The 21,439-nt window shown below is 40.8% G+C and overlaps 1 protein-coding gene across 1 annotated transcript in view; it reads left to right on the top strand.

The window, feature by feature from the left end:
* The first annotated feature begins 18,176 nt into the window (after window positions 1–18,176).
* The window catches only part of LOC115054588 (Down syndrome cell adhesion molecule homolog), a 79,137-nt gene continuing 75,874 nt past the window's right edge, over window positions 18,177–21,439 (top strand). Inside the window, exon 1 of the mRNA XM_029519858.1 lies at window positions 18,177–18,219. Within this exon, the coding sequence (XP_029375718.1) occupies window positions 18,177–18,219 (43 nt within the window). The remainder of the gene's footprint in view (window positions 18,220–21,439) is intronic.

Below are 21,439 nucleotides of genomic sequence, written 5' to 3'. Positions count from 1 at the left end.
AGGTCTGCACACTCTACACAAGTCTGCATACCTGAACACAAGTCTATACAAGTCTGCACAAGTCTACACAGGTCTGTACTGGTCTACACACCTGAACACAGGTCTATACAAGTCTACACAGATCTATATAGGTCAACACAGGCGTACACAGGCATACATGGGTGTAGTGGTGAGGCAGCTGCATGGTGAATTAGTGGCTCTTTGTCTTCCTCCTTTCCTCTAACTTCTCATAGTAACAGACACAAGTGAAGCATGACTCTGCTGCATTAGCTGCTGCAAGGCTGTGCTGTTATTCATACAAGCCTCAATACTGCACGACTGTTATCCCAAGAGCACAAATAATCAAGCTAGAAAGTGGCAGCACTTTGTGGGTTTGCAGGGTTATTTGAAGTGGAAACAAAATGAGTTCAAATGTGTCAAACTGAAAATAGATTTCACATTTTGCAGGACATTTGCATCAAAAAACATGTTTGAATGAGCCAGCCCGTGCAACAATCCAAGCTGTGACTGTCCGAAGAGATTACCCCACAGCAGCAGCACTGACAGAGGTCTTGCAGAGTTGGAAAAGGTACATGTATTTCATATATAATGGTAGAGAATGTCTGGACATATGAACTGGACAGATTGAAGAACCAGTGTAGGACACAGTTTTCATGTCAAAGCAGTATAAAACCCTTTAAATTGTTTAGCATTAGATTAGATTGGAGGTATGAATACCAGTGTGTAGAGGAAACCAAAAAAGCAAACGCAGATATTAACATGTTCACTGGCAGCCACATGTCTGCCTGTAAACAGCTAGTGAGATAGAAGTGGCAACATTTGGAGCATGTCATGCTTGGGGAGAAGCGGTTGACCTGCAGGTGGGTTGCAAATGAAGAAGTATGTACAACAATGTTGCATGACAACTTTTCAGACCATTGTTACCTTTTGGTGCGCATCTTTTTAATTGTGAAGATACAATGTCTCCTCAAAGAAGCATTTCTTGCATAGATAAGAGTAATAAACTCAGTATTTCACTGTTTTGCAACTCCCTCTCAGAGGTCTTCATTGCCATTTGGTAGTGCCATTCTGGACTATCAAAACCAACCACAGAAGATTTATCAGTGTTTTCCCAACCATCATACTAGGGAGGCCTCCCTCCCAACTGCACCCCTCAGAAGGTAAAGTTAATTTAATATAAATTAATTTTCTATATAGCGCCAGATCACAACAGACGTCATTTAAGGGCAATTTTCCTACAGAACATGTCTATAACTACCTTGTTCTTTTATTAAACATCATAGTAATGTTATTTATTTTATTTACGCGACAGAATGTCATTTCTGTCTCTCCATGTCGACACAGTTCTCCTCTGCGCTCTGTATCACACACGGCGGAGTTCCACACAGGTGAGCAGACTCCCGCCAGCGAGTGTCGAAAAATGTCACAAGAAAAGCAATGAAAAATATCAGCGTTTCTTAAACGCTCACAGAGCGATGGTGGCAGCACCAGTCGCTCCTCTGGTAGTAGCAGCCAGAGCAGCGACAGTTCTGCACGCCATGCCCCCGACCTGCAGCAAAAGTCTGCTCACCATATTGATATTGGTAAGTACTTAAATACCTACATTCCATAAATAAAAGAGGGATAGATAGGTAGATGAGATAGGCTGCAATCTAGGGGAAACACTGTTTATGATGCGCATGCTTTGCTGATTTGACATCAGTGGACCCCTGGAACTTAGATTAGATGAGGATCAATTTTCCTCCTGATAACAAATTTCAATACCTCAATAAATGTGTGATCATATTTGACAACAGGGACAACTGGACATGCTTACAGCATCATATGTTGGGAAAATACAAGACCCAAATTGATATTGTGGAAATTGCTCACTGTGCTGTTATCATGTACCGTTATCATCATGTCCTTAGGCTTATAAACAGGTTCATGCTGAATAAGACTTAGAAGACTTAGAAGCAAGCCTGACATTTATATTCAAGACAATCTCATGTTGTTGCATGGTCACTGAGAAGAACGAGCTGCTGTGGAATCTACTCTTGTAGCATCATGAGATGAGTTGATCATTGTAATATAGCCGCTTTCTTTTTTGAACATAATAAACTCTCATTGCCAGGTGTATAGTGCTCATGTGAAAGAACAGACATGGAGTATTATTTCAGGAACAGGAACACAAATCTTGAATCTTCTGAAGAAAATAATTCAATCTCTGGATAAAGCATACCAATTAGTTTGGAGATTCTTACGAATTCATTAGATCCGTCAGTTTATTGAAAAGTAGAGTCCACTGAAAATTAAGAGTGAGAGTTACAAGTACTAAAGGCCTTTAACCTTTTAAATTACTAACTGGCAACTCAGCAAAGGATTTGGTTGCTGTTTTTGTAATACTATTCTAACAGGTGAGCTGGATTCAGATTAGTGCCCCAAATACATGACACATGTATCAGTGTTTTTTTTCCCTCTTTTGAAAATGAGGTGAAAGCATGATACCATAAGGCATGGTCTTAAAATGCCTCATCTGCAAAGCTGAACTCAGTTGTTGGATGAGTTGTTTGTTTGAGTTCTGTTTGAACTTTAGAAAATGTGCCTTCAGCATTACTGTGAGAATTTCCCTTGTGCTTGAATGTGAGACTTAAACTCATGTTGACTCACTTTTTCTATTATTTTGTCAAGTTGGCAATCTGGCTGGCACGCAGGAATTGGGCTCACAGTCTTGGCAGAGTAGAACTGACTGTAAATTTCAGATCAGAGAAACATTTATGTATTTGTTCGACGGGGTTTGCTGTAATGGTTTTATAAAGCGACTGAATCCGCCTCTCCTTGTTTCCTCTCCTCGACTCCTCTTTGATCTACCTCCATCAGCTTGGTGGTTTAATCACTGCTCATGGAGGTTGGCTCACTAATTGGCAGATGCTCAATCCCACAGCCTGCATCTGTTACCTGTTTGTACCAATTAACAGACCCATGATACTGCACTGACACCTCTTCAATGGGTTAACAGATGCTACAATTAGCTACTCATTTGAATGGCTGCCTGCTTAGCGTGAGGACCCTTGTTGCATCATCTCCCACTGTGGGGACCGCCTTTCATCTATTTGCTTTTCTTCTTGTTGCCTCTCAAATGAGGCATGGTACCAGGGAACCCCGAAGTGTTGAGCAAACAGTCTTTTCATTCAATCCCTGAATCAGCTTCCAGACTCACTGTTGCAGCTGATGGGAAACTGAAGCGTTGTAAGACAAAATGTGCTGCATGACTGATGAGGGTGGCATTCTTGCGTGTGTTTGTATATAAGTCTTGTTTGTCAAGGGGTGGCTCTGTACATGTTTGATCCTAGCTAACTTTTTGCCAATATCTTTAGCATCATTTCGAAGCAGTATTTCTATGCATTCAGTCAGAGGCATTGGGTTTTTATATTGTCCATCCATATGTCTGTTCAAACTTTGTTGGCTCTATGTACATTCACTGATTCGAGTTTTTCCCATTCAATGTTTCATATGACTATTGCTGATGTGGATTTTACATTTTGAACATAAATATGTTCTACCACGGTACTAAAACCGCTTGAGCACTGTGTTTTTCTCGGACTCCTGGCTGTCTGTTTGTGGCCCACACATACATCAACAAAATTCCTACAATGCATTTTCATTCTTTGGCATCTTTTCTCAGTGAAAAAAAAAAAATCTTAAAAAAAAAAACAAAAAACACTTATCTAAAAACATTTATTATAAACTACATTATAAAATGTAGTAAACATTTAGAATTGGATTAATGGATTAATAAAATGTTTTATACTGTACCTGTACTGCCCCAATTCTCACCACTTCATGAGCCGTGAACAGAACAAGGTTTTAAATATATTAATTAAAGAGTCAGATTCAGACCAAAAATGTAAATTTCAGTTTGTTAAAGGCATGAACAAGGTAATGTTGTGAAAAGCAGCTAATTATTGAATCAGTGTTGACAAGAAATATGACCCAGAGTGAGTGATGTGTACTGTAACAATACGATGACAGTGCTGTTACCAGGGGCTAAGTGCTAATCTTGGGTGAGGAAAACTGAATTCTCAGAGGATATTTACGGAAAAAGAGGCTTACTGGTGTGATTCTGCCCCAGTTCTCACCAACACTTTGCCAGTGTGTGAGTGTGAGATGTGTGTATGAGTAATTTTCGGTGTGCGTGTCAGGGTGATAGAGGGCGTGTGTTTGCATGTCTAAGCCTCACACTGTGCATGCGCGCACACAAACTGTAAAAGTGTGAGCATGTTACTATAATCCAGCCTGTGTGTGTGTGGATCAAAAACATGTGTCACTTTGCACAAAGACTGTGATCAATGCAACATTCTTATGCAGCCAATGAGAAGAGAGGCCCTGTTACTGGGCAGCAATGTGTTTACCCCCCCTCCCACCTCTTTTCTTTTGTGAGGTCGATGTCATGCGTCAAGCCTCATAGACTCTTAGATCAGCATGAGTCTTTACGACACACCAGGGTCCTGCGGTTGTGATGAACATCAGCACTCTCACTGGTTTTGTAGGTCAACCAGTACTGAGCTACGTATCCAGGCCACCTCACAACATGTACTTGTGTGTGTTGCTTGTATACACAGAGCAAAGGTCATATTGGAAGTTCTTCAGACAAAAATCCAGATTATTGGCCAGTGAAGGAAAATCTGCATATCCTGAAAAATTCTGCAGAAATGTAACGTAATGTAAACAGATGAAATTACCTTCACTCACAATATGTATATGTAAGACTATTAGAGACCACAGTGGCATTTACTAATCGTTAAATTAAACACCGTCTGCAGTGCTCTTTGCCAATGATGGACGCATTGCTTTGTTTTATTATCAGTAAAAGTAAACAGAAACATATACTTAGATCATTTACTAATGCATTAACATAATTGTAATGTAGCTGATTTAACTTTGACAGCCTTCATATTTTACAAGATAATTGTTTGTGGAGGTGAAATATATAGTTTGTCAACAGGAAATTTTTGTTTTGAAGACCAAGAGGAGTTTAGACAGGAACCAGATTTACTGACATTCTTATTAGTGCTGCATAAAGGGACACACTTTAGTAATAAAAGGTATAGTAGCTGAATGAATTAGCTCTTGACCACTAGATGTTTCAGTCTTTTTCACTGTCAACTGTCAGCTGTCAAATAGAATAAATATCTGGCAGTGACAAAACGATTGAAGCTAAACATAGTATATTATTACTATTTGTACCAGTCTTGAATTCTTCAATAAACTGATATAAAAATTGACAAATAACTTTCATCCCAAACTGTTTCATATAGTAATTATGTACCTTTCCAAGTAAAAGAGGAATTTCAAGATGGCTTTCAGAGTGTTTTGTTGTATCCAGGAGAGTAGGTTGGCAATAGACAAAGTCTACAAAAATTATTTATTCAAATAGGCTAACGTTGGGAAGTCTGCCACGGACTCAACAATAACTTGACATGATACGAGAGAGTTAAAAATTAGTGCAAATCTCCTACAGTTTAATGATTTATTGTCTAAACTTATCAGTGGAAAGCAACATCTTGTTCTTAAGATAACGCTTGCAGAGATTATGCAGTGTGAAATACAAAGCCGGAAACCAAACAAAAAAATTGCTTAATCTTTTCAATCTTGCCATTGCAGGATTTACCCATTCACTCCTCTAGCAATACCAGACCTGACCACATGGTGGCATCAGTCCTCGTAGACTTGGCCCATGAACAGAGAACCACTGATGAGCTGGCTGGAGAGAAATCCTCTTTACTGATAGGGTTAAACTTTAATCTTGACAATCCCTTATTACCTGTCATGCAAAAAAAAAAAAAAAAAAACTAACAAAAACATATGGAAATAAACATAAGGAAAAAACATCTGTCTTAAACCCCTTGACATGTAAGTAAACGGAATTACAGAGGGATTTGCAACAGAAGTGAGCCAGTTAGTTATAGCCTGATCTTGCGCTTTAACAACACGTCCATCTTGTGTTGACAGTCAGACTAATTCTTTTTCAAACAGAGTGTTGACTTCTTTATTGTTGCAGTCCTTCAACACAGTTGTGACTGCGTCATAAAAAATGTTAAAGGAGCCTTTTGGGGATAGAGTCCCTGTTGAGGTATTTTAACTGAGATGGTCTTTGCAGAGTTAAATGTTTGCTCCTCCAGTCCCTCGTTTGGTTGGTCAGTGTAGGATCTCTGTTGACAATTTTGTATTTAGGTCAGTGTGGCCCCCTCAGGGTCTGACAAACCACTTTCTCCCAGAGTCCCTATGATTGACACATTTTCTTATCGCAAATGAAGTCCTGCTCCTCCAGTTTTAAATTCTTGATGAGTAACATGTTATAAAATACAGCACTAAATGCTGCTGTTGGTTCATTTGGATATCCCTGGATGCCATTTAGCTATCCCCTGGATACCGCTGATAATATTACTAAATACTGTAATGACAATGATAATTTATTTATCTAACTGTATGTACGTGTGTGTAAGTGTGTGTGTCTGTGTGTTGTATCTGTTTGTTCTGTGAATGTTAATCCCATCGCTTTGTCATATACTATAAACAGACATATGTCCCCTCTGGGTCTTGAAGATCTTGCAGTAGCGCGTGACCCAGGCAGCAGATATGGCTACCTGTTGTCTTCTGCTCTGCCTCTCATATATGCACCATTTCTAAACAACATGGTAATAATCGGCCGCCTGGCAAAACGTAGAATTACCAGGACATCCACTAAGAACATAATGCCTGTCTTAGACACTGGGCATCTGTTGGCATTTCCTCATGATGTGCTGGATACAAGGGAGGAGGTTGAGGTGAGGAGGAGGGAGGGAGTGTCAGGCTGGGATTAGGGGGGAGTTGTGAAGAAGGGGAGGGGAGATGGAGAAGAGATGACCCGACAACATGCTCCATCCGTAAAGAGCTTTTCTTGTGTGCTGGCTCTCTGCCCTGGACAGCCAGCCCAGGTCATGCCCAGAACCCCCACCGGGTGCTGTCCCATGCTGCTGGCACCAGCCATTGTACTCTATAGGCCTCCTTGCTCACACTCTCCAAGGTATGGCTTTGTTTTGGTAAAGGCCTTTGGACGTCTGTTTGCTCGAGTTTTCACTCAGCAGTAACAAATTGCCTTGACTCTCAAAGAGACAGTGCTACTTTTCTTACTGCTGCTATTAGCAACAACAATAATATCAACATAAAATTTTTTGTTTTTTTTTTGACCAACAGGGAACATTTTCAGGATTCAGCACTTCTATTTCTTCTTTGAACATGTTCAGATATTTGGTCACTACATCAACTTAATTCTAAGGTTTTACCTGCTTGGCCTTCCTGGCGATTTATAGGTTTATGCTTTATGACTTCTAGGAATGTTGTGAGAAGTTTGCATAAACATGTTTTGAACGGAATAATTTCAGAAGTCCATTACAGAAAATGGCAAATTACAATTGCTCTTTCAAGCTGAAAAATGTTGTTAAATTCAGTCTTGTTGACAAAGAAAATAAATGATATTGCAATTATGGCTGATATTTGTAATCTGTGGAGTTTGCATATTCTCCCCCTGCTTGCGTGGCTTTCCTTCGGGTACTCTGGTTTCCACCCACCGCCCAAAGACATGTTCAGTGTGGTCTGAGTGTCAGTGGTTGCTGAGCTCTGTCTGCCTCTGTGTGTTGGCCCTGCAGTGGACTGGTGACTTGTCCAGGGTGTACCCTACCCTCGCCAAATGTGAGCTGGAATTGGCTCCAGCATCCCCCATGACCCGGAAACACATAGGCAGTAGAGGATGAACGAATGAATGATTGAATATTTTTTTTTTTTTTTTTGGGGTGTGTGGGGGGGTATGAATCCAGTTTGTTGCAGCTCAAATGCTGAACACACCTCACAGGTATACAATGATGAAGTAACATACCAGGGTATGTCTTCCTGTCTCTGAATTTGATGTTTGAGTCATGGTTTGAGAAGGAATAGGTTTTTATTTTCAGTATAGTCACTGACTCTCTGCCTTAATGTCTGTTCACCCACGATAGAACCACATGCTCGCTACGAAGTGAATACAAGAGAAACATTCTGGTTCTAGTTTTGATTGCTTCTTTGTAATGATTTTCTGCACCAGATATGGTAAAACATATTTCAAACTTCATCAATCAAAAACACAGCCACTTAGATTGAACCTTGTGGTTATCGAGAGGGCGCAACATTGAAAATGACTATAATCAGGCTAAAAAGTTTGGAGAGTTATGCCTTGGGATTAATTAGCTCATAACCTTTCTTTTCTTTCTACTGTTTGTTAAAATTAGCACATACTGCAGCTTTTGATTTTCACCTCCCCCCACCACTGCTACCCTCCTCATCTCCAGACCCAACCTCCACACCACCCAGAGTACAATGTTTTGTACAAGGTGACTTCCAACTCCTGACAGGCTTTCTGTTGAGTAAACGCTGAAGATGCCCCAGGGCAGAGTGCCAGCGACAAGGCCAGATGGGAGCCCCACTCTCTACCTGCAAACCACTACACCCCATGCCAGTCCCTTGACACCCTTTCCTGCCATCTGTGCCGACCTGCCCCAGCTGTCAACAGTTCAGGAGCTGGTTGTTGCGTTTGTGCCTTTGTGGCGGCTGACAACACAGCTGTGCAGATGTTGTCAAGGCGAACGATGATGATGGCGGCGACAGCAAGGCTAACATCTGTGCTCCCTGTGGAAACAACAGAACAGCACTTTGCTCGAAAGCCACTCTCTGTGATATTGTGTCAATATGCTGACAGACTTAGTGCTTTATATCCTCTTTGGGATGATCAGTGCAGATCGTGGCTTGTAAAGGCCTTGGAAAACCTATGATGACGTACACTATGCCAACACTGCATGATACCCTGTCAGATCCATAAATATGTTATACTGAGGGATTAACCACAGATTATGACACTGTAAACTAGACAGATTTACATCAACTAAGTAGATCCCAGTGATGTGATACTGAAAGATCCCTAGATTATAAATTGCACAACACATAATCCAGATAATTTTTTTTAATCTGCATCCCTGCACTTTTTTACCTTTGAGGCCATAATAGAAATATTTCAGTGGGAGTCAACCTGCTCTGACACTGACATCCTCTGCAGTTTCCCTGTGCGGATTGTGACTGCTGATTTTCCCGTCACTGCTCTCCCCCACCTTACCCTCTTCATGCGTCTTGATGTAGTCTGTGACATGTGTCAGGTATAGCCCTTCATTACCGCCCTGCTGCTCTCTCACACGCAAACAAATAAGAACAATGCATTTAGGATGTGTTCATCAGAATTGTGTGTGTGTGTGTGTTAGAGAGACAGCAAGACGAAGAGAGCACAGCAGAGAAGGGAAAATGAATAAAAGGACTTCATGCATTTTTATGACCATACCGATAAGGTCAGTCATGTGCTATGGTTACTAAGCAACGCTTGCCACCCCATGTTGGACAGTTATGGACCAGAAGAGTCAAACTCAAAGATGTTTACCAATACTCTGTGAGTGACTGTCAACCACCTCCTCTTTCTTCCCTGTTGACTTGTCATTGTGATTTTACAGTCCCAATAAGGTCAACCTAATCAGTATAGACGCACACAAACTCATCCCAACATATTTTTGGGAACCATTGCACCTAAGTGTCTTCAGAAGATTCACTGAAGTAATATACAAAAGGGAATAGAAACTTCAGCAACCATGAGACAAAACAAGTCTTACAATTGACATATATAACGTAAAGTTAGAATACCTTATCTTTCGTCCAACAGCGGCAAAATATTCGCATTTTAATTAAAAGCATATCTTCACAGTATAATCCCTGGAAATGAAATTTAAACACATTTGTTCAAAATTCTGCTAACATAGTAGATCTGAATGATTACAGCTTTAAAAATGGAATATAATATCAGTCTCAACACAGAATGACATCACGAAAGGCTAACATTTTGGGGTAATCATGTCTCAATATGAATGTGCTTATGAATGTTATGAATGACTGAGAACATACACAGACATTAAGAATGTTCTGAAGTCCAAAAACCACAGAATTACCTTTGGGTGACCCTGCTGTCTACTCAGCCACAGCTGGACAAGCGCATATTGAGCTGTGAGATGCAAAGTAGTCAATGAGTGGAATCAATGCATTGATCTGTTAAGGTGGCCGATCAGAGGACTCTGGCCTGTCCACTCAATCGGTCAGTGCCTTATGAGGCTAGGTGATTATGGAAACCAATAATGGCAAACTAGTGTTTTTCAGACTCATCTGGTAGGAAGGTAGCATGCCGATGTTACCATTTAGTGTACAGTTGTTTGTACCACGGCACGGCTCTATATAACTGCTAGAGTGGCTGTAGAGTTTCAGGGCTTTATTAGAATGGGGGGGGGGGTGTTCAAAGCGTCTGAAGCAAATTCAGGGTAGGTTTATATCACTTCTGTTGCTTTGCCAGGCCCATGGTTCTAGAAAGATGTACTCGATCTCTTATTTAATCATGGGAATGTTTTTGACAGTAAAATGCAATCAACTATCTTCCCCTTTGTTCTCAAAGCCAAGTGCAAGTATACCTTTGCAGATTGTTATTCCAGTGGTACTGCTTCACACAGAATTAGATTGTATTTATGGCAAATTGATTACATATTGCGACTGACCCATGAGACCCATCTTGACTCATGCACACAGCAGTTCTCTGTGTTAAAGTTAGCCTAGGTTAAAGGAAACACTGGCAGACTAACAGGCACATGTGAAGTAGCCCAAGGCTCTCTGGATAATATGTGTAATTGTGTGCAATATGTAATTAAGTGCAATGCTGTAACAATGACTTCAGATCATTTTTTTCATTTTTGCTTGACTATAACTTTCAACTGCCTCATGATGACCAAGGTTTGACTGCATCTCATTGTGAGTCCAGCATGCCCAAGGGCACTCAGGTGAGAACTAGGAGTTACTGATTTTGCTCTTAAAAGTCCATCATAGAAGAAAAGAGTAACAGCACACAACGCCACCACATGATGTTTACTTAAAGGCTCTAGATGTAACATTAGAAGGCTGAAGGTGGAGTTTCTGTTTATGAAGCGCTTCTTAGAATTCAAGGGAGGATTTGTCCTTTAAATTCTTTTGTTGCTCCGGCTTTGAAAGCAGAGTATCATTTCTCGTGTCACCTGCAGTCACACCACTGGAAATTCAGTTCGCCTCTGGAAAGCTTATTTCACAGCATATTTCCAACCCCTGTAATGGCAGTGAATTACCCTCAAAGGGAACGCAATTTCTCCATTTCTTTATTCTACAGACATGTCGACTCATTAAGCTTGAATTGTGACTTTGTCTCACTTTCAGCTCAGAATTTATGGTTGGGGAGAAGGATTCAAAGATGATCTAATAAAACAAGGGTCTCAGGATGTACGTTAGCCCCTTGTTCCTCTACTTCTACCTCATAACATGGTTTGAATTATTCAGCAGTCTGTCCCAGGCACAAAGCCTTCTTATTTATTAGGAGTCGCACATTGGAATGAATCCGCTATAACTGGCAGATTAATTCAGTCATTAAAGACACTATCAGATATCTATTTCATTGGCTTGTTTTACTTGAATATTTTGTTAATAAGAGCCATAAAAGTTTCCTTTGAGCAAATTCAACCCCTTGTTGTTAGGAATAATGGATATTATGAATTCCCACTGAACACTTGCATCTTGTTGAACTCACTTAAATATGTTATATTATAAACTACCATCAATGAAAATCTACCACATAGAGAAGCGAATGTTTTACTCCAACCATAGAAAAGTGAAAGTAAACCCATCAAGACTGATATATCTTAATTGAATTTCATCTTAAAAATCTAGATTATAAAGATGATTAAGAAGCGTTCCCTTGATGGTTGTGCCCTTAACCAGCTACCAGTCCATATAAGCTGTGTTATATATTGAGAATGTATACATATGACCTGGCAAGTATTTGTCTCAGTATGTTCTCTCCGCTTTATACTCTTATCTAGGTTTTAATAACCCACACGTACCTGTTGTTGGACTTTCACCCACAGCTTTATGCATGCTCTATATATTTAAGGTCTCTGAGCCGCACAACCACTGTTCTACATTCCTCAAGTAGTTTGCCTTGTTGGATAAATCAGTATGAAATATTTTGGCAGTGGGCAGCACAGCGCCATAGTGGTTAGCGCTGTCGCCCCACAATAAGAAGGTTGCGGGTTTGGTTCATAGCCTGAGCCCTTTCTGTGTGGAGTTTGCATGTTCCAGCCCATGGCTCCAGCACCCCGTGTCTGCGTGGGTGTCCTCCGGGTACTCCGGCTTCCGGTTTCCTCCCACCGTCCCAAGACATGCATATTTAGGTTAACTGGTGATTCTAAGTTGTTCTTAGGTTTGAATGTGAGCATGAGTGGTTGTTTGTCTTATGTGTTGGCCCTGTGATGGACTGGTGACCTGTCCAGGGTGTACCCCACCCCTCACTCGGAACGCCTTGGATTGGCTCCAGCACAGCCGCAACCCGGAAATGCAAAAGCGGTAGAAGATGGATGGATGTGAATGGATATTCACAATTGGGGTTAATTGTGCACAAACTGCTCATGAGGAGTGAAGGATAGAATCTTTAACATCCACTGAAAATAGTATTTTGCTGCAGTGTTTGATGAGCCAGAAACGTTGTTGTTTTTTTTTTTTGTTTTTTTTTTAATTTTGAGACTTTCTGTCTTTTAACTTCCTGACTGTGCAGGAAATAATGATTTGTCTCATGGTATAGATTGACATATTTTGCTTGCGATCACTTTGTATCTGCATATTCAGCCAGTTTTGTAAGATGAAATAAAAACATGTAGAAAGATGACTGTTACAAAAAAACCCCAAAAGTAATAGAATGTGCTTACCAAACAAGACTTCTTCAGATGATTTCAAAAGATGTTCTCATCACTAAGAACGATGAGAACTGCCATGTTGACATAAGCAGTCACTTAGTTATGTCTCTAGCGTTAGGAAACAGACACCTGACTGAACATGATCATTGCAGACCGCAAGTGGGCAGATGGAAAAAACTCTGGAAATCCATGAAACAAACTGTGTGTATGCAACCAGTAACATGTAAATGCATTCTTTTCACCAGAGTTAAGACGTGCGTCCACATAGCTGTTTTATAGGTCGAACTGACTGAGAAATTTGGTCCACATGTCACATTTCTACTCTCCCTGCAAACCATAAATAGATGAAGACACTCCCATAATCCATCATTGTTCAGACAGAATAATTGCCTCTGCCACAAGTTATCAGAAATGGCTGAGAAAAGAGTGACAAAGAAACACAACCTACACAATTAATTTTTGGTATGGTGACAAACCAAGCACATCAGGACTTCATAAGTATTGACCAGATAATGATTCATTAGGCTGCATCAGCACCCCCTGCAACCTGGAAACGGATAACAGGAAAAACAGTTTGCATGAATTCAACTTTCATTACAACATTTGCAAAGTGTAAGATTAACAGTTGACATGAAATTAAAGCATCTGGCAATCTCTTGTTGCAGTAGTCTGTCTTGAATCATTTCAGGGCTTTGGCGAGGGAAGGCATTTTTCTTACTTTCTGATCCACCTAAATAAAAATATGTATACCCACCTACTAACACATCTTACCAATTAACCATGTCAAATATTCTTAATAATCAATTGATCTGTAGTAGCACTATTTTGGTACCTGACACTGTTACACACTGTTAAACTGTCAGTGATTGTGTTCAGTTTGATTGGCATCAGATCCAACTTGCACATTTGGTGCAAGCAGTTGCTCCTGTGACATATGGAAAGTAGCAGTGCTTGAAGCGCATGACAAAATGCACACTGCAGTATGCCCACTCTTACAGTTTGGCATTATTAGAATGTCAAGAATCGTAATGTGGTGAAGAGTTTGATGACTGCTGGAAGGGGAACAATATATTGCAGCTGGGGCTGGGTGATACGGCTCAAAAGTTATTTAAACAAATGCCTGCTGAAAGTCATGTCATGTGTCAATTACAGGTTTCACTTTTGAGTGAAACTGAAACTGTTCCTTTTAGTGCATGAACAGTTTACAGATGCTGTGATGCATGATACAAAGCTTTCTGGAAATTTTCAGTTTGACTATCAACACTGAGTGATGTTTTAAAAAGTGCCTTTGATTGAGGTATTCATTCATTCATTCATCTTTAATCACTTATCTGTTTCCGGATCTTGGGGGGTGCTGGAGCCAATCCCAGCTCACACTGCGTGAGGGCAGGGTACACCCTGGACAGGTCGCCAGTCCACCACAGCGCCAACACACAGAGACAGACAGAGACCAACAACCGCTTGATTGAGGTATTGTCCAGAAAAAAGTGCATCTCAGCTGCATTGATCACAATTTTTTTTTCAGAAAATGTTACAGGACAGCTTGTAAAGTGTCAGGAAATTGGGGAAGGGAGTGCAGTATATGAAATGTGGCAAATGACGCCACCAAAATCAATATGTAGCTTCCTATTTAAGGGTTAATAACTTCACCCACTATGCCACTGACACCCCACATTGACCACTCATGGTCAAAAACCTGACATACGTTTGGCTGTTAGCTCTATGAGAACAGACGAGCTGCTGGCCGCCATATTTGTTTGAGTTTTGTTGTGCTGCTACATCCGCACTGTGCCGCACTGTGCCGATATGAATTTTTACCACAGGATCAAACATTACTCCAGCATTATCATGGACGACACGATTTTCCACACCCCTAATTGGAGCTTCACTATCATCTGTAATTTCTTCACGTTACAATAGTTTTCCTATTCCTTTCTTCTTTTTAAAAGTCTGATGGCCAAATCAACCCAATTCCGGTGTGTAATCCATCATAACCTGGATTACACTAATTATGTAATCTCGATCGGCACGACTCCTTCCTTGTTTTTCAGTGAAACTCACACTCAAATTTGTTTATATAGCTCCAAATCATAACATAATTACATCAAGGCACTTTACATATAGAGCAGGTGTAGACCAAACTCTTTGTAAAATTATTTAAAGAGACCCAACAGATGCCCCCATAATACTCAGTTTTAAGTGACTAATTTGTGACCTCACACATTGTGATACAAAGTGTACCCTGTTAAATGGTGTGTTGAAGACAACATCCCATTCTCCAATCTCTCTTTTCCTGCATCAGTATAAACCTTTTTGGATCAGATTTACAACACATAGCATACTTTCATCAATATAGAAAAATTCCCTGAAATGTCTTTCAAGGGTAGCATTTAAATAACAGTAGGGTTTAAAAGAGATAATGCCTTTAATTTCATCATAACCACACAACATATCAAGGATTTCAAGCAGAGATTAGAGAAATAGGGATTTGATCTCTATATGACAGTGCAGTTACATTTTAATCCAATCTCTGTCTCTGGTCCATTGGAGGACACCATATGGCTGAATGATCGGACATAAACAAAGAAACAAAGACACAGAAAGAAATAGGACAGTCAGTCAGTGGGACTGGTGAGTAAGGGGTCAGTCCCATGTTAATTGGCCTTCTTGTGCTGAAATATGTGAACGTAACATACAACTTTAAGCAGCAGCTGCTTAATTCTTTTAATTTTACTCATACAGTGGCTTTTAAACGTGTCTAGATTTTAATATATAGAAATCCAAGGGATTCGTTTCCTTGACTAACATTTTGCGACTGAAAGATAATGGAAAAAGGTGGCGAGCTGAGAGTGTGGAACTTACGTAACTAATGGAAAATATTAATAGTTGTTGATATGTAAGCCACTTTGTCTGATGAGTTGCCATGAATTTGAAAGCGGGATAAATAGGTAGCTGCTTGAGACTGGATGGTTTCCAGTAAATAATCCATTTGAAAAGGCTAGCGTGGCCTGGCCAGTACCAGCCTGCAGACCAGTACTGGGCAGAGGCAGGTAGAGGACCAAGAGGTGTACACATTACACCAAGCAGAGCACCTTACCGGGACGAACAACAAGCATTCCCGAAGAGACTGACGTGGAAAGGGATTAGGCAAACTCAACGCAAACGAAAATCTACTTTGTATACAATGTATGAGGAATCACACAATTTCCCTCCCTGCCGTCATGGTTTGCGTGCCTTGAGTCAGTGATAATGATCCGTTTTATTTTGGGGATGCCTGGTTGTAGGCGCATACAGAGGACCCAGACAGGCGGTGACAGGTCCTGTATTCCTGGTGCAGAGCATGTTCATGTGTTGGTCTGATGGGGATGCTAACTCTAAGAGACAGACAGTGTATCTTGGAGGAAATCTAAAGCACAGCTCGCCTGCTATTTGAACAAAATGGGCCACATTAAATTCAAACAGTCACATGGCAGCGGATGTCTGAGCAGTTACTCTTATGTCAGTGCCTGCAAAATCATTTCAAATTTCAACACGAATGCGACTCTCTCATCACAACAGAGTGCCAGACAAACATAACATGGACATTAGCTTGCTAAACCAAGAAAGGCAACATTAACTGTCTGGATCTCCCCAGATTACCAAAATAAGCATTTGAAAATGCTTCCATCTTGTTTGCATCTATTTAAATAATCCTTGTTTTGTAGAATGGCAGTGTGTAAATCAAGTCTTCAACCACTTCAGATGAATAATGTCTCTACCAGTAAAGTATCTTATTCCCCCAAAGGTGAGAGATTTAGATTTAGTCTTCATGTAATAATCCACAGCCTCCTACATGGTTTGACTGGAGGTGAGAACATGCAAGGGGCTGTGGATGTCTGACATGGCTGCCGCTTGATGCCCCCTGGTGCATTGTCGAAAGTGGGGGGGGGGGGGTCGCTGCTTATATTTGTCAAGGTCAATTAATGAATGCAGAAGTAAGGCAGGCAGGATCCCCAAACTGCCCCCAGGGCTTATAAATTATACAGAAAACACATAAAAAGACAGGATTTGAGCTCCTCCAATTAAGATAATTTAGAATATTTGCCCACCAAATGCCTACATAGCATCCAGTCAGGTGTAGCCTACATCACTCCCTCTCTCTGCCTCCCTCTCTCCCTCCCTCAGCATCCATCCTCCAGCCTGCTACACCACAGCAGTGCCTACAAACCATAAAAGGATGTCCTGCATGGGCTAATTCTCTCTTGCTTATGTTAATGCCCACTTCTCCCTGTCCGAGTGGAACACCTTGATCCATCTCCTCATTGATAAAACAAAAGAAATGTTTCTTCTTTTTTTTTTTTTTTTAACGCTCTTTCAGAGGCTCGGCTGTGCAACCCCCCCTCCCCAACCCCTCACCTCCCCCCAATCTCCCCACCCCTGCACCTTTAAGGCAATGGAGAGAGAGAAAAGCCGCTGCAGAGAAGGAGGCGAGGGTTTATTCCTCAGCGCTCCGAGGCACGGCAGGTTCTAAGCGCAGGGACCAGTGTGCGCAGTTTGTGTGTGCGGCTGCGGGGGGAAGATGCGTGTGCTTGTTGCTCGCCGGACGGAGAGAGGCGGCGAAGAGGGAATGAGTTTCCAGCGCAGCTAACAATCAACTCCATGTGCTTTTTAATCCTCGACAGAAAAAGCCCAACTTTTACGCATTTTCTCTTAACGCCCGCGATGACACGTTTGGCTCTTTTCCGCGCATAGACTTCTAATTTATTTATTTATTTATTTATTATTCTTTTCTTAATCTCATTGTGGAGCCTTTTGTTTAGTTGTTGTTTTTCTTTTTCTTTTTTGTTGTTTTTTTTTTTTTAATTCTTTGACCGTGGAGTTACGTGTGCGCATAGGCAGTTTGTCCTATGCGTCTCCAGCCTCTGACTCAGCAGCAGCGGCAGCACAGCTCACCTGGACCGGAGCGCACCGAGACCAGCTCCCTCATGTTTCACGCACAGCAGCGCTCCAACGCGGGGGGACGGCTGCACTGAGGCCCGGTGCGGCGCGGTGCGGTGCGGTGCGGTGCGGTCAGACCGTCAAAGGGGAGACGCACAGTTGTGGATCATATACAAGCTCCCGCTGTAACAGGAGACAATCAGCAGCAGCAAAAGAAGCTCAAACCTCCTCTTCATCTTCCTCCAAACGTGAAGGATTGAGGGAGAGAAAGAGAGAGAGAGAGAGAGAGAGAGAGAGATTTGCAAGCTCATTTTTCTTGCACTGCAATTGACTTATAAAAAAAAAGAAATAACAAGAAGAAAGAGAGCGGGGAGAAAAGAAGAAAAGCATAAGCTTGGATATTGAACGGAGCGGGGCATGTGGATATTGGCTCTTATCTTTTCCCAGTGCATCTTGAATGGTAGGTGATGCATTTGTACATGTTAAACTTCAAGTTTATGTTAATTATCCTAGAACACTTAGTAAACAGAGACTACCTGAAATAATCTGCAAGGATTTCCACGTTGATAGTATTGATTTTTTTTTTTTTTCCTGGAGAACTGAGCTGAGGAACAGGCTGTTGCTATGTCCTGACACAGGCAATGCATGAGCTTTTTGGGCTGTACTACCTTCAGATATTTACCTTTACTGTCCTTATTTATAGGCATCAAAAACAAGAATGTTTCACTCCTCGTCAAGATATAAGATGAAGTCTTTCTTAAATATGTGCATCTATATACAGAATGAGGGAGGAATGTAGGTTGAGTGGTAGGTGCAGCCTGTACTGCACAAAGAACAAGGCATCCAGTGATTTTTTTGTGTGTGTGAATTTATTTGTACAATTCATTCAAGGCCTTAAATAAAATCTTACAATTATTTTGGGCCATTCTTAGATGGCACCACACATGATTATTTATTCTGCCTCATGCAGCTGCACCAGGCCTCAGTCTAGGTGTATATTCCTACATCATTTTTATATATTTGATGTACAGTACACTTTTCAATCACATTTTCATGGTTTATTCCAATGAAAAAAAAATCCTCTGTTAAATAATTTATTTGTAAACATTTGCATGTTAACTTGGTGTGTTCACTATGTGTTTGTAAAAATCTGCTATGAACTACAGCAGAGTTATTTATTTTATGAAACTTAAATATTTTTTAAATAACATAATTTAAATTTTGAATTCAGGAATCTGCTCCCTGAAAAAGAAATGTTGATGAAAAATGCACTAAAATATGCATGCTATAATACATGTGCATATATATTTATATTTAAAGAAACTAGTAAATTGAATAACATTCACACTGATCAATTTTCTGTATACATTCAGTTATATCTACTGAGAGTCCTCTGAAAGAAGGATTAAATAGGTTGGCTGTGCTTTTTTCTGGCATTGCACCCGCCATATTAGAAGCACAGACGTGGAGTCATTTTGGATTGGATAAAAAATCAGACAAGCCCTATCACCCTTGGCCAAGTGCACATCTCACAAAATGCTTTTCGTGCACACCAAATTCTAAAGACCACTCTGATAAGTGGCAGTTGTGTTTTGTTATTTTTTTCCGTATTTGTTTTTTCTTTCTTTTTTTTTTGGACTGAGGTTGACTGATTTTTACAGCGAATACAACAAGGGTGTGTGAAGGGGGGGGGCGGGTATGAGGAGGACAAGGGGCTGAGGGTAGGGGTGGGATGTGCGCATGTTGGGGGGCAGAAATCAGCTTGAAAGAAAATCGGGGTATTTAGAAGACCCTTTGAAAGGTACGCGGAGGTTTAAAAAAAAATTTTTAAAGTGGAGTCTGTGAACTGAGAGTAGAGGGTAATGCGTCAAGCAAAGATGACAGGAAAACCATTTTGTGGCCATGCTGAAGGGTTCAATGAAGGCAGTGGTTATTTATAGGAAATAATGGAGCAAAACCAGTGATGGCGGTGCAGTAAACCACCCTTTTCTGTAATTGAAGCAAGACATTTTCAGGACACAGAAAGGACACTGATGTCCATTTCAAATGTCCTTCAGCGCTGTGGTGAATCCTCTATTTGCTGAGCTCGATCTATTGCTTTGCTTGTGAATGGCTTTTTCAGTCGCTTTGGTCCAGGCAACAGCGTTGCAAAATGGCTGCTGCCGGAGACATCTACATGGAAACTTTGAATGGCAGCAGCAGCAGCAGCACTGGTAATTGTGATGAATACTACATTTGTGCTTGCTGCAGATGCACTGCCATTCATATAGACAGACTCGGTCCATTTGACACTGACCTTTTCTATTGATCCAAAGATTTAAATGGTGATTTTTTTGGCTGAAACAGGAATTATGTGGAGTGCATTATGGCAATCTTCTTTTTGTATTTTGCTTGTGTCCGTACTGTGCTAAATTGACTGTGGGCAGAATAAAAGGGCTGCGTTGTTGATCTTAGGTCAAATTCTTCATGCTGAATATTTGATTTCCCTGGACGGACCGGCAATGATTAGCTGTAATGAAGATCCTCCATCAGAATTGTACATTTTGCACCTTTACTGGACAGAAAGATGCTCCTAAAATAAAGGCCTTTCGGACTCTAGTCCAATACAGTCTGCCGAGGTTGTCTCTATGGAGACCAGGGCTTGAGCAGCATTGCACCCTGTTCAGGTGACCCTAGCAAAGCTGATGACGTTGTAGATATGAGATTAACAGTTGATTTCTAACTGATTAAAATTTTCATGATTCAGTTACATCAATAGCTGTTTATGTTTTCATATTATCTTCTCTCTCTTTGTCAATATTAGTATTTGCATGGCCTGTTGCTAGAGAACAAATGTAAAATGTTACAACTCAACCTCTCTGCCTATTTGCACTGTAGCTGGGGTTTCACTTAGTTGTGCTCTTTTATGAATAGTACCTTCTGTACCAACTCTTTGCTCTGAATTGCCGTTTGCCAATTTGAGGACATATTTTCAAGCTCATCTACAGCAGATATAAACAATTCACTGCTGGAGAGAGTAAAATATGCTGAAGAGTTCACTTCAGTGATGCTTGAGCTTCTAAAGTGCCCTTGCAAAAGTGTCTATTAAAACCTAAATGGAACAGGAACAACATATTCCAGTTATGAAGGGATAAAATTGGGGAGAAGGGATAATGTTGTTTTTGCACAGCTATGTCGGGAGGGGTGGGGGTCTGACACATGCTCAATTGGACACTAATAAGCTGTGTAAATATACAGCAAAGCCCCTCAATTGGCTCTTAGTATCCTCGCGTATGTGTATTTTTAGATTTCAGTTTAGAATGGCAAGGGGCTGCCTAAGAATTGGTACTGCTGCTTATTAAAACACAAGCATTTTCAGTATGCCTTAATCCAGACATCAAATATGATTAATGATCTAGATAGATCAGAAACACTTTCAGAGCTGCTTCATGCTGAACAATGATTCTGGAGGATTAAAGAAATACAGAACACCCAAACATCTAAGTACCTGTCATTAGCAGTTGGACTGTTCATTTTGATCGGCGACCCAGAGAAGCTCAGAAAGGAGAACTGGATCTGTGAAGATATAACACATATGGACATAATTCAGTAGTGAGCATTCATAATTTCTTCAGTTAAAGTCAGGTCAACTGTAGCCATGTCAGCCTGCATTACACGCCGGTGTTGCCCAGACAGGACTC

Source organism: Echeneis naucrates, chromosome 14, assembly GCF_900963305.1.
Source record: "Echeneis naucrates chromosome 14, fEcheNa1.1, whole genome shotgun sequence".
Lineage (NCBI taxonomy): Eukaryota > Metazoa > Chordata > Actinopteri > Carangiformes > Echeneidae > Echeneis > Echeneis naucrates.
This window is presented reverse-complemented; position numbering and strand designations above follow the sequence as displayed.